The following is a 13,276-nucleotide window of genomic DNA, read 5'->3' on the forward strand; positions in this document are numbered from 1 at the left end:
CCGTGTTGGGCTCTGCACTGACAGCACAGAGCGTGCTTGAGATTTTCTCTCTCCCTCTCTCTCTCTGCCCCTCCCCTTTCTCAAAATAAACGAACTTAAAAGAAAAAAAAGAATAAAAAAAATAAAATTAGGATAATAAACGGAAAATTTGACCTGAGTTAAAAGTTCAGTTTACACCCAAGTTTTCCAGGAATACATTGGTGAAGTGAGGAATATCTATGGTAAAATTTGTTCTTTGTACATATAGTAGAGATGCAAAGGTTCTCTGGGTAATTTTTTCTATTTTCTGTTTTCTCTCTTTTCTTTCCAAAACTCAGGTGTGATCTTTAGTTGTTATAGTGTCTTAGTTTGGAATATTCTAAGCTGAACATGTCAGTCAGTAAATTTGTTTTCTTTGATTTTTAAAAATACCATGCAGTAGAAAACATTGAGTAGAAAAGTTGATAGAATTTAGACCCAAGAGAATGCCATTAAACCAAAACGTGTTGGGATCCTGAAAGTATCTGAATAACTGTTTTTAGTCTTTTCATTTAAAATGTTGATCTTGGGGTGCTTGGGTGGCTCAGTCGGTTGAGCGTCCGACTTCGGCTCAAGTCATGACCTCACAGTCCATGAGTTCGAGCCCCATGTCGGGCTCTGTGCTGTCAGCTCAGAGCCTGGAGCCTGCTTCGGATTCTGTGTCTCCCCCTCTCTCTGCCCCTCCCCCACTCACACTCTGTCTCTCTATCAAAAAATGAATAAACATTAAAAAGTTAAAAAAAAATGTTGATCTTACCCAACAATTGTCTAAATGTTTGTTTTTTTATGAGTTTAAATTGTCTTCTCTCCACAGAATCAAGTGACGGATACTAATAGAAAACTGCAACATGAGGGAAAGGAAGTAAGGCTGGTTTACCTTTTGAACAAATCTTCTCTGTTTCCTGTCATTCTCTTGTGATGACTGCATTCTTGATGGCTTAGAAGACCAAGAGCAGTGTGTTGGAGGAACTTGGACATTATCATTGCTTCTCCTAATGTTTTTCGGAATTACATGAATATAGCTGCTAGAAAGTGTAATGAGAAAGGATGTAGCTTTTCTAGTATATGTGCTGCCAAAGTGAGCACAAGGATGTAGCTTTTCGTAGCTGTGGTTTTAAATCACTTGAGTGGCCACTGCTGTTCTCTCTGTCTGGAATGCTTTTTCCCCAATATTCTACTTCAGACTTTGCTCAGATGTTCCCTTCTTAATGATGCCTTTTATTTGAAATTGCAGACTCGCTCTCACTCCTGCATTCTTTTTAGTTTTACTTTTTGTGCTTTATTTTTCTCCACTGCACCTATCGTGCTCTACTATTACATATTTTTAGTGGTATGTTTGTTTTCTGTCTGTCTCCTTCCATTAGAAATTAAGCTCCGTGAAGTCGGGAATTTTTGTTTGTTTTATTCATTGCCATATTCCCTCTGCCTGCCTAAACAGTGACTGGCACAAGGTGGGTGCTCCATAAATATTTGTTAAAAAGTGAATCAGTGATTCTGTTAATTGATATAATTGCCATTTAAGCCATCACAGTTTACAAGATTATTTTACATCCTTTTTCTCACTTGATTCCCATGACAGGCCTATGATAAATCAGGACAGGTATTATCGCCATTTTATTGGTGAGGAAACTAAAACAGATGATTTGCTAAAATTTACATAGCAATTATTTTCTGACTTGCAGACCATCACTGTTCTTTGTGTCATGTACTTTTATTACCGACTAGTACTTACTTAGTTTTAATAATTTTTAAGACTAGCTTTTGATTGTTTTATCAATGACTTAATCAGGGCTATTCTCTCTCTCTCTCTCTCTCTCTCTCTTTCTCTCTCTCTCTTTTTTTTTGTATGGTATTACCTAAGCAGATAACGTTTTTTAGGTATAAGTTCGGGATGAGTACCACAAAAAGCTGTGTAGATTACTGTTTTTTGAAAGTTTGTCTCACATATTTAAAATTACACAGAGAATGCAGTTTCTTCTAGTTGTAGTGTGGTATGACTTCAAATGGGAAGGAAAAGTGAGTTACTCTTCCCTAAACTGGAACTCTTGGAAAAGCCATAACTTCTAAGCATGTGGTTTATTTGTTAAAATAGAGATTTAGTTGAAGATTATGTTTAAAACCCAACTGAAGCAATATAGGGAGGACTGTTTCCCTCAAGGAGCCTCGCACTGATGAGAGAAACATAGGATCTTCTCAGAAGACTTGATAAAACCAAGCATAATGAAGGGTCTGAGTAAGGCTTGGAGAAAATCTGCAAGTTGTTTCTTTTCTTCTGGATAGCCCCTGGATTTTAGGATTCCACTTTAGCTGGCCTTTTCCAGTATAGTATGTATCTTGGGGAGAAAATGGGAAACCACGCAGGAATGTTTTACTAGTTGAGAAAGGCAGTTTCTTAGTTCACTTGGCAGGTCTTTCTATGAAACTGTCTGGGATTTTCTGATGAATTGAACACAGGGTGGAAAAATGTGACTGAAAGCTTTTTATTTACAGCTACTGGCATAATTCAGTTTTTTTTCCTCTTGCCAAGCTGGTAATAGCAATGGAAGAGCTGAAGCAGTGTCGACTACAACAGAGAAATATTTCAGCCACTGTTGATAAATTAATGCTGTGTCTTCCAGGTGAGGAGCTGGAAATGGACTAGGATTCTTGATGTAATTCCTTTAGCTTTAATAAGTTTTTCACTTGCTCTGAATAATACTTATATGCTCTTTTCCCCCTTTTCTTTCAAGTCCTAGAGATGTATAGCAAACTGAGGGACCAGATGAAAACTAAAAGGTAAGATTGTTTTATTGAATATTTTTTATTATGTAAAATTTCTGTTAATTAGGATAGTTTTAAGGTCCATATTTAGCCTAACCTTTCAAGAAATAATTAAGTCCGTATAACATCCTCTCTAGCCTTTTGTATATCTGTTGATTCATCCTGAGACTTACTTATATACACTGCTGGTATGCTGATGTATTTTGCCATATATCATGTTTAATAAGAAAAACACTACTCATAGTTTGGTTTTTAGAAGACCTGGTCTTTCAGGGATAAAACACGTAACTTTTAGTGGTAGTTTATTGGAGAAACATGCTTTGGTTTAGTATTGTAGTAGAAAAATGATTACTGGTTCTGGTGCAGGGGTGACTTAGGGTTCTTCCCTGAAACAGAATCAGTAGAGAGAGGGGGAGAGAGAGAGAGGGAGGAAGTCTATGTGTACAGTGAGGGAGGGAGGGAGGTGTTGACTGATTGATTTTAGGAAGCTGGTTCACATGATTATGGAGGCTGTTTTCTTCTGGTTTTTTTCCAAAGGAATGTCTATAGTGACTCTTCCGCTCTTCTTCCCAAGGTAGAGTAAGCACACTACCCTGGAGTGTGCTGCAGTATGAGGGGGTATGTGAGGCTGTCTGATAAACAGGACACATCTTTCTGGAATGTTGATTTTTACCTAGGTTTCAAGGGAAAAAGTATAGAATTAAAATGTGATATTGAAATAACAGTAGAAATATTGTTAATAAAACCATTAAATCCTCAAGAATTTTAAAGCCTAAAAAGCATGAAGCATCAAAGTTTTTTGAATTTCTTAGACACCCATCTTTTTCCCAGGAGGATGTGTTCACATATGAGAATGTAGGTAAGATAATAGGAGAAGTTCTGTTCAGTGAGATATGAAAGTAGTGTTATTTTTCTGATAACCTCTTAGTAACGTTCTAAAATTACAGAAGATTACAGAGAATAAAAAAAACACTGTGTACCAGCTTCTCTGAATTAACAGATATTAATAATTTTCCAGTTTTGATTTATATATATATAAATACACATAGACGCATATAGACATATCTGGACAGAGAGAGGTAAAGATAGACATTTTTTACAATTATAGATAAGATTTATGTCCCTTTCCTCAACCCTATTCCTTTCACTACTCCCCTGAGGAAACCAGTATCATAAATTTGGTGTCTTTCTAGTCCATGTTTTTAACGTCTGCAAACCATATATTGTATTATTTTGTGTTTTTAAAAACATGTACGTGAATGGTTCTCAGTCGGGTTTTTTTGAGATTCATTCATTCATTCATTCATTCATTCCACAAAAATGAATGGACTTAACTATATGCTAGGCATTGTTCTTGGGGGTACAGCTCTGAAGAAAACAGACAAAAATATCTGCTGTTTTGCGGCTTCCACACTAATGGAGAATTTATTTATGTATATAGATCTAGTTCACTTACTTTAATCCTTCATAATAGTCCATTATGTAAATAATTCACATTTCCCCTCTCATTTCCAGTAGTTGTTATAAGTGCTGTGCACCAATACTTCCAGCTCAGTCTTCTTCTGGCGCCATAGTAGGATTATGTTTCCTGGGCTCCATTGGGCTGTGTGACTGATAAGATGTGAGCAGAAGTGGTGAATGTTACTTTTGGGCTTAGCAGTTACTTTCTAGCACAAGGTCCTTCCAGAGGTCTGTTTTCCTTTGGGTGTGACCAATGGTAACTTTCAAGATGTTGGTTGAATCCCTTAGTAACTGCAGTGAACAGAACTTCTCTGCCAACCTGGTATGGGTGTATAGTATGAGTAAGTTATAAATCTTTGCTTTAAGACACTGAGATTTTTGGGATTGTTGTTACTACAAGAAAGCTGTCCTCACATACTGTGAAGGACATTTGATGTGTCTCCAGTTGTTTGCTATGCAGACGGTGGTTCAGTAAATATTCTTGTTTGTGTCTCTTTGTTCACACATTCAGGGTTTCTTGAGAACTATGTTCTTCAAATGTTGCTATATATACAAATCACATGGGGATTTGTTAAATGTAGATTCTTAATTCAGTAGGTCTGAGGCCATTCTGGAGATTAGGCATCTTCTACCAAGCTCCCAGGTAGTACCAGTTCTGCTGGTATATGGTTTATACCTAGAAAGAGATCAGCTGGATCAAAAAAAGGATTTTCATGTATTTGTTCTTACTAGATATTATTCTCCAAAGTGATTTATCAATTTAGACTCCCACTGTCATTTTTTGGGGAGGTCTGTTACTCCACCTTTAGGTAACATCTGTATTGTGAGACTTTGTGGTTTTTGCCAGTCTGATGATTATGAAATGATAGACCATTATTCTGCATTTTCATTTTTTTGATTACTAGTGAGATTGGTTTTTGGGCATTTGGATTTTCTTTCATTATTTTGCCCATTTTTCTCTCAGGTTTGTTCTTGTTGTTTTTTCATTTATTAGAATTCATTAATATGCTTTGGATACCTTTTCCTCTTATTAGGAATATCCTGCAAATATTTTCTTTCAATGCATGGCTTATCTAATAACTTTGTAAAGTTAGTGCTTTTTGTTGTTATAGTAGTTGTAAATTTTGTTATTATCATTTATTTTGTGGTCTTTAAAAATTTTTATTTTTAAACATTCTCAAGTACAGTATAAATTAACTGTGTTTTTTCTTGAATCAGTTTTAAGTTGCTAATGTGACACCTTCCCCAAATACTTTAGTGTGATTTCCGAGCAATAAAGACACTCTTCTGTGCAGCCACAATGCAACAGAGAATAGAAATTAACATTGATATTTTAGTAGCATCTAATCCTCATACCCAATTCAGATTTTGGTAATTATCTCAATCATGTTCTTTACAGCAAAAGAATCCAGTTTAAAATGTGTGTTGCATTTAATGGTCATGTCTCTTTATTCTTCAGCCTGGAACTGTCCTCGGTCTTTCCTTGACTTCCATGACTTTGCCACTTTTGAATATTACAGGCCAATTTTTATGTAGAATGCGCCTCAGTTTGGAGTTGTCTGATACTTTCTCATGGTTAGATTCATGTTTTATGTCTTTGGCTGGAATATCACAAAGGGGGTGCTGTGTTCTCATTGCATCTTACAGGTGGCACATAAATTTTATTTGTCCTATCAATGATGATGTCCACTTTGATTACTTGATTAAGATGGTGTCTTTCAGACATTTGCATTGTAAGGTTGCTCTTTTTTACATTTGCAATTAAAAATTTTGTGGGGAGGTATTTTATAGTTATATAAGTTAATCATTTTTCATCAGATTTTCACTTTAATTTTTTTTATGTCAGTATGGACTCACAGTTTCTTATTTTATTTGATGAGTCATGATTTATTAGTATGATTTATCTTGTTCAAATTATCCTGAATGGCACCAGTGGTGCTTCTGTGTCTGGCTTCTATGTCCTTTTAATATGTCCTCTTAATTTTTGGAGGACTTTGTTACGAAGAAGGTATTTTTCAGGTTCATCTTATAATCTGCCTGTTGCAGCCCTGGAATCAGGCAACTCTCTGAGTAACTATGGTTCTTTTGGTAGAGAATGTTATGTAGAAGCCAGGATATATGTGCTTGGTGTACTCATTAGTGAGTAACCTGGTTTTCATTGCTCTTAATACATTTACTTACTGAATCATTTCCTTGTATGAAACTAATCACGTATCATTGCTGTCACTGCAACTCTTTACCTTCTCAACACTGCACACTGAGTTGCCCTCCTCTACGGTATCCTCCTTACTCCACTTGGGCTGTAATACTGTAAGTCCTGGCTGAATGCCCTTGTCATCTCTCCTGGGCTCTGACACTCCATGCCAGGCTGCCTTTGTATATGGACATCCTCCACACTCCACTAGGTCCCTTGCACACCATGCTGGTCCATCTCAAAATTGTTCAGGATATTCCCTTGTAATTTTAACATGTGTGGGCTCTATAGTAATGCTTTCTCTTTCATTACTTAGTTGATAATTTGTTTCTTTTCTCTCTCGGTCTCTTTGATTATTCTAGCTAGAAATTTATCAGTTGCACTGATTTTTTTTCTGAAAAGCATCTTTAGGTTTTACTGTTATTTACTGATTTCTGCTATTATTTTTAGTACTTTCTTTCTCCTACTTACTTGAGGTTTAGTTCCCTCTTTTCTAGCTTTATAAGGTAGATTTTGGTTCTTTATTTTCTAATGTAGCCATTTAAAGCTGTACATTTTTCTCTTAGCAGTGCATTAACTGCTCTTACCTGTTTTATGATGATGTGTTTTTTCCCCCTTTTATCTCAAATGTTTTAATTCCTTTGTGATTTTAAAAATTTAATCTCATTATTTAGAAATGAATTGGTTAATTTCCAAGTAGTAGATTTTTCAGGTTTAAAAAAATTGATTTGTAATTTTAGTTCACTGTGTTCATGAATGTAAGATGTATGATTTCAACTTTTTAAATGTTTGGTGAAACTTGTTTTAATGGCCCAGCATATGGTCCATTTTGGTGAAAATTTCATGTATACCTCAAAATTATGTATATTCTGTTGTTGAATAGGGCATTCTTTAACTATTATTTAGATACCCTTGATTAACAGTGTTGTTCAGGTTTTCTACATCCTAGTGATTTTGTATTTGTCAATTGCTGACAGTAATGTTGAGATTGTCTGTTATGATTGTGGATTTGCAAATTTCTTTTTTCTGTTCTTTCAGTTCTTGCTGTTGTATTTTGAAGCTTTCTTGTTGGGTGCATATACATTTAGCATTGTTATATCTTCGTTGTATCTTCTTGATGAGATGACCAGTTTATTATTATGAAGGTTCCTCTTTATCCCTGGTAATATTCTTTTTTTTTTTTTTTTAAATATATGTTGGGGTGCCTGGGTGGCTCTGTCAGGTGAGCGGCCAACTCTTGATTTTGGCTCAGGTCATGATCCCAGAGTTGTGGGATTGAGCCGTGCAGCAGGGCCCGTGCTGAGTGTTGGAGCCTGCTTGAGATTCTTTCTCTCTCCGACTCATGCTCTCTCTCTCTCTCTCTCTCTCTCTCTCTCTAATGAATAAAACAAAAAAAAAATTTAAAAAATGTTGTTTCGTATTAACATAGCCACTACTGCTTTTTGTTTAGTCTTTACATGGTCTGTTTTTTAATATCCTTTTTGTTTAAAATATTTTAACAGCTTTTTTTGAGATATAGTTTCTACATTATTAATTCACCCATTTAAAATGTATAATTCAGTGGTTTTTATTGTATTCACAGAGTTGTGCAGCTATCACTACAATCAATTTTAGAATGCTTTTATTCTTTTCAAAAGAAACTCTGAGTCCCTTAGTTGTTACTACCCTCCCCCCCCACCCCGAACACACACACAAAACTTGCCAGCTGCTGGGAACTACTAATTTACTTTCTGTCTCTATAGGTTTGCCTATTCTGGACATTTACTATAAATGGAATTCTACAATATGTGGTTCTTTGTGATTGGCTTCTTTCGTTTAACATAATATTGTCAAAACTCATCCATGTTATGCCATATTTCAGTATTTCGTTTCTTCTTATTGCTGAATAATATTCCATTGTATAGTTATACCACATTTTATTTATCCATTCATCAGTTGATGAACATTTGGGTTGTTTCTACTTTTTGGCTTTTATGAATAATACTGCTATGAATTTTTGTTTCAAGTTTTTGTGTGGACATATGTTTTCATTTCTCTTGGCTGTATACCTAGGAATGGCATTGCTGGATCCCGTGGTAACTCTATGTTTAACCATTTGAGGAACTGTTTTCCAAATCAGACTGTTTTCCAAATCAGTTATGCCATTTTGCCTTCCACTAGCAGCATATGAAGATTTCAATTTCTGCAAATTCAGTATGTTGGTATTTATTATTGTCTGTCTTTTTGATTATGGCCATCTTGGTGAGTGACATAATATCTTATTGTTACCCTTTGTTTTTGAAAAATTTTTTTGAAGGGCATAGAATTCTAGGTGTAAAGATTCATTAGTTAAGATGGCATTTCTTTATCTTCTTGTTTATGTGGTTTCTGAAGGAAAGGTGTGTGAGCAGTCTTATCTTTGTCACTCTGTACTTAATGTGTCTTTCCTTAAGCTGTTTTAAAACTTTTATCTGTGTCATTTTTTCTTAGCAATTTGATTTTGATTCACTTTGGTGTCCATGTGTGTGTATGCATGCATTTATGTGAATTTATCCTCCTTGTGGTTTGTCTAGCTTTTTGGATTGTAGGTTTATAATTTTCTTAAAATCTGGAAAATGTTCAGATACTGTTTTTCCAAACATTTCTTTCTGTCCTTTTCCCATCCTCATTCTAGGACTTCAGTTACATCTATGTTAGACAACTTTGAATAATCCCGTAGATGACTTGAAGATCTATCTTTTCCCCAGTCTTTTTTCTCTCTTTGCCTCATATGCGACAGATTTTATTGCTGTGTTCAAGTGCACTGATCTCTCTCTTTTGTATTGTCTAATCTTCTTTTAATCCTATCCAGTGATATTTTCATTTCAGATAATATGTGTTTCATCTTTAGGAGTTCCATTGTGTTTTTTTTTTTTATGTTTAATTTCTCATTTTTGTGTCTTTCATTAATTACATGTATATGGCTCTGATATCTCTTTTCATGTACTTCTTTGCTAGTTCTGTCACTTCTGGCATTTTGGATCTCTTTCTGCAGACTGATTTTGTTTTTCCTAGTTGTAGATCAATTTGTTGGTTCTTACCATATCTAATAATTTTTGATTGGATGACGAACATTATATTATGTTGCTGAGTGTCTGGAGTTTCGAGAGCCTTTTTTTCCCTTAGAGAGTGTTGCTCTTTGTTTTGGCAAACAGTTGAGTTGTTTGCAGATCTATTTGATCTCCTCAAACCCATTTTTAAAGTTTATTTTTTTATTTTTGAGAGAGAAAGAGAAAGAGTGCGTGAGCGTGCACATGGACAGGGGAGGGGCAGGGAGAGAATCCCAAGCAGACTCTGCGCCAGGAATGTGGAACCTGAGGTGGGGCTTGAACCCATGAACTGTGAGAGCATGACCTGAGAGGAGACCAAGAGTCTGATGCTTAAGCCACTGAGCCACCCAGGCATGCGCCCTCTGCCCCCTCTTTTTAATCTTTGGAGCTGTGCCTTCGTTTCAGGGGTAGTTCAGAGTAGTATTCATGTACTCTGAATAACTCAGGAATTTCTAGGGATTCTTCACCAAGGTTCCTCTGCATTGTCTGAGCTCTTTGAAGTGTTTATCGTACATCTTCCTGGTGTCTTTCTGTCTCTCCCTCCCTCCCCTCTTTCCCTTCCCTGCCTACCTTTCCTTCCTTCCCTTTTTTTTGCCTGTCTGTGTGGAATCCCACTTTTTCTATGACTGACTTAGTACTCGGCAAAGACTTAAGGGAACCCCTGTGTTGATTCTGCAGATTCTGCAGTCTTTTTTTCTGCATTGCTCCCTCTCCCTCTTTTTGTTTGGATTTCTGCTGTACAACCTCAAGTTGTGTCAGCTTTTCTGAACTTCTGTCTCTGACTCTAACTCTGCTAAGCTGCTGGGCTCTGTTTAGGTTTTCTTTGTGCCCATGATGTAGAAATCACATTCAGGTAGATAATCTGCATAATTATTAAATGTACCTTTTTTGTCTCCCTTTTATCAGACGCCACTGAATGTCCACTATCTGAAAACAGATTTTATATGTTAGCCAGTATTCTGCTTTTTAAGATTGGGAGTTCGTGACTGTTCCTTGTTACTCCTTCATGGCTGGAAGCCTAGTTGTTGTTTTTGTTTTTGTTTTAAGCTGTAAATACTGATAATACTTCTAGGTTTTATGCTTCCTAAGGAAAGATATCTGACCATCTTTCTACTTGTTAATACGTTGAAAGGATTAAATATTTGTTAATGGTGCTTTTTGATTAGGAAAGGCACTAATATTTCCTGTGGTGAGAGCTTTCATTTCATATTCTTATCATACTCTGAATTTATAAAAATTTCTCATGGATAGTTGTGATCTGCTTTAAAAGATCACTTATTAGAATTTTAAAAATCATTATTGTGAAAGAGTTCTGTACCATGGCAAGAAAGGACCAAAATTTAATTTGCCTAGAATTAACATTCTTCTTCTCACAATAGCATTCAACTATGTCTAAATTATTCTGACCTTAGTTATCCAATTTACCGGATTATTTAAATGTCTTTCCCTTCCTTCTTCTTTTATATTCCCTGCTTCTGTTTCATTTACTTTCTTTCTGCTCACATTTCTATTAGGGAGCCTAATGAGGGGGAGACAGGGAAAACTAGCACACATGCAAGTGAAACTTAGGAATTTGACTTTTGATTCCTTTTTAATAATGTTTGGAGGTTGTCAAAAGTAATGTCAAAATCTGGTTTTAGATTTCCATGGCAGCTGGAAATAGAAATTTTTTCTTTTGGTGTCTGCTATACAGGTGTTTAATTGGCTATCATTCTTTAACCTGTCACAGATATTGAAATGCACTAGAAATTTGAATAATCTTATTGGACTGTTATATTTGGAGCATGAATATGCTAGGGAAAGGACGATGGGGAAATAAGGTGACATTCTTTGTTGCCAGGAATCACTGGGTTTTGTACTAATTAGCCTTGAAAAACGTGGAGTTATTTGACAGACCAGATGTTTTCAGCACGCAGCCATGTGTCTCATCAGTGAATGTGCCTGTGTCCGCAGGCAACACTGTTAGATTTTTCTCATTCTATAAACAATGTTCCAAAATATAACTAAACCCCAAAGTGTGTTTATCTTTTTGGCTTAATTTCTGGCTTTCTATCCTTTCTAAGGTTTCTCTCTAGAGGAATTGCATTTTATTGCACATAGCTCTTCATACCTAATTGTAGTATAAACACCATTCTGTTTACGCTAAACCATGTGAATTTTACTGTTTTTGAGTCTGTAAAATTGTAATAAATAAAAGCAACCATTTCACATTAACTCTATTTGTACTTTTATTTCTAAATGTAGGGGAAATAAATCTTTCTACCCTCTATTTATTTGTACTAAGATTTTGATTTTTGGAACATATGAGGGAAAAACAATAAAAAAAATCAGTAAAACCAGTCTCTAGTCCTTAGTGTTTATGGTACTAAGTACATTGGAGTGAGACGAACTTAAGTATCTACCATGAAATTCATTCTTAAAATCTGAAACAGAGCTATCAGTTCTTTTATTTATAAGATCAGAACTGAGTTCTTCCTATACTAAATATATCATGGTAAGTATGGAAATTAGGAAATGAAAAACATGAGGAAAATTGTCACCCATAATGTTGCTATCCAAAGGAAAAAAAATCACGGCTTAACGTTTTCGTGTATATCTTTCTAGACATTTTCTGTGTACTTATGTATGTGTGTATGCATGTAGTTAGTGATACATAGCTCATACATGCACATATATTCATAATTATACATGTATACATATTTATAATTTTGTAAACATTATGATTATACCTGTAAGTTTTATTTTTGACATAACTTTTACTCAACAATACTGTAAACATTTTGCTTTTAGTCTTTGACTACATTGATATATCATGATGTGTTTAACCAACTCATTGTTATTAGACACCTAGATTAGCTTTTTATTGGCTAATATAAATGGCTACAATTCAAGAGGCTTATATATTTTTGTAAACCTAATATTTCTTTTTGGAAATGCAACTGGTTAGAATGCTTGTCATGGTAAAATTCTTCCCTGAAAACTTGTATCATTAATACAAATTTGTTTACCAGCAGGTAGTAAATTCTCATTTATTGAAACCTCTGATAATAATACCCATATCTTTTGAGAAATCTTTGGGAGTTTGCATGACAAAACTATGTTTTTGATTTGTATTTTTTTACATATCTGTTCAGTTCTACACCGCCCCCCCCCGCCAATATATTGGCCTTTTCAATGTTTGTGACTTTTCTTTGCTCATTGCTTTTTGTTCATTGCTTTTAAAAAAAACCTTAAGTTTTTCTGTTGTCAATAATCTTTACCAAGTTTTTGTTTCTTCGTTATTCTTATTTTTTTAATGTATGACTTATTTTGATTTTACTTTGTCAACCTTATTAATTTTAGTTTTATTTGTTCTCTTATGCTTATGGAAGCTTTCCTACCTATCAGATAAATATTACTTTCTTTACTATTGCATTACCAGCAATATTTACTTCTACCTAACCAGCAATATTTCTTTTCTTAAAATCTATTGTATCTGATATAAATATAGCCACTTCACTTTTATGATTACTTTTCCCATGGTCTATTTTATTCCATCTTTTACTTTAATAACCTACTTTTATCTCTGAATCTAAACTGTGTTTCTTGTACAGGACATATAGTTGGATCATTCTTTTTAAATCCTGTCTGACAATTTGCCTTTTTTTTTTTTAAAGTTTATTTATTTATTATTTAAGAGAGACAGAGATAGCATGAGCTGGGAAGGGGCAGAGAGAGAGAGGGTGAGAGAGGGAATCCCAAGCAAGCATCACTCTGCCAGCACGGAGAGCTCCGA

General features: G+C 35.0%; 1 protein-coding gene across 8 annotated transcripts in view; it reads left to right on the plus strand.

The window, feature by feature from the left end:
• EXOC6B (exocyst complex component 6B) overlaps positions 1–13,276 on the plus strand; it is a 618,440-nt gene that overhangs the window by 96,171 nt on the left and 508,993 nt on the right. For 7 of the 8 annotated variants that reach the window (XM_086700860.1, XM_025932555.2, XM_086700857.1 and 4 more), the window contains 3 exons: positions 833–880; positions 2,546–2,636; positions 2,748–2,793. In XM_086700860.1, the coding sequence (XP_086556986.1) occupies positions 833–880; positions 2,546–2,636; positions 2,748–2,793 (185 nt within the window). The remainder of the gene's footprint in view (positions 1–832; positions 881–2,545; positions 2,637–2,747; positions 2,794–13,276) is intronic. The other variant, XM_086700864.1, reaches the window with a different exon arrangement.

The sequence above is a fragment of the Puma concolor genome, chromosome A3, assembly GCF_028749965.1.
Source record: "Puma concolor isolate L17-30 chromosome A3, mPumCon1.1.hap2, whole genome shotgun sequence".
Lineage (NCBI taxonomy): Eukaryota > Metazoa > Chordata > Mammalia > Carnivora > Felidae > Puma > Puma concolor.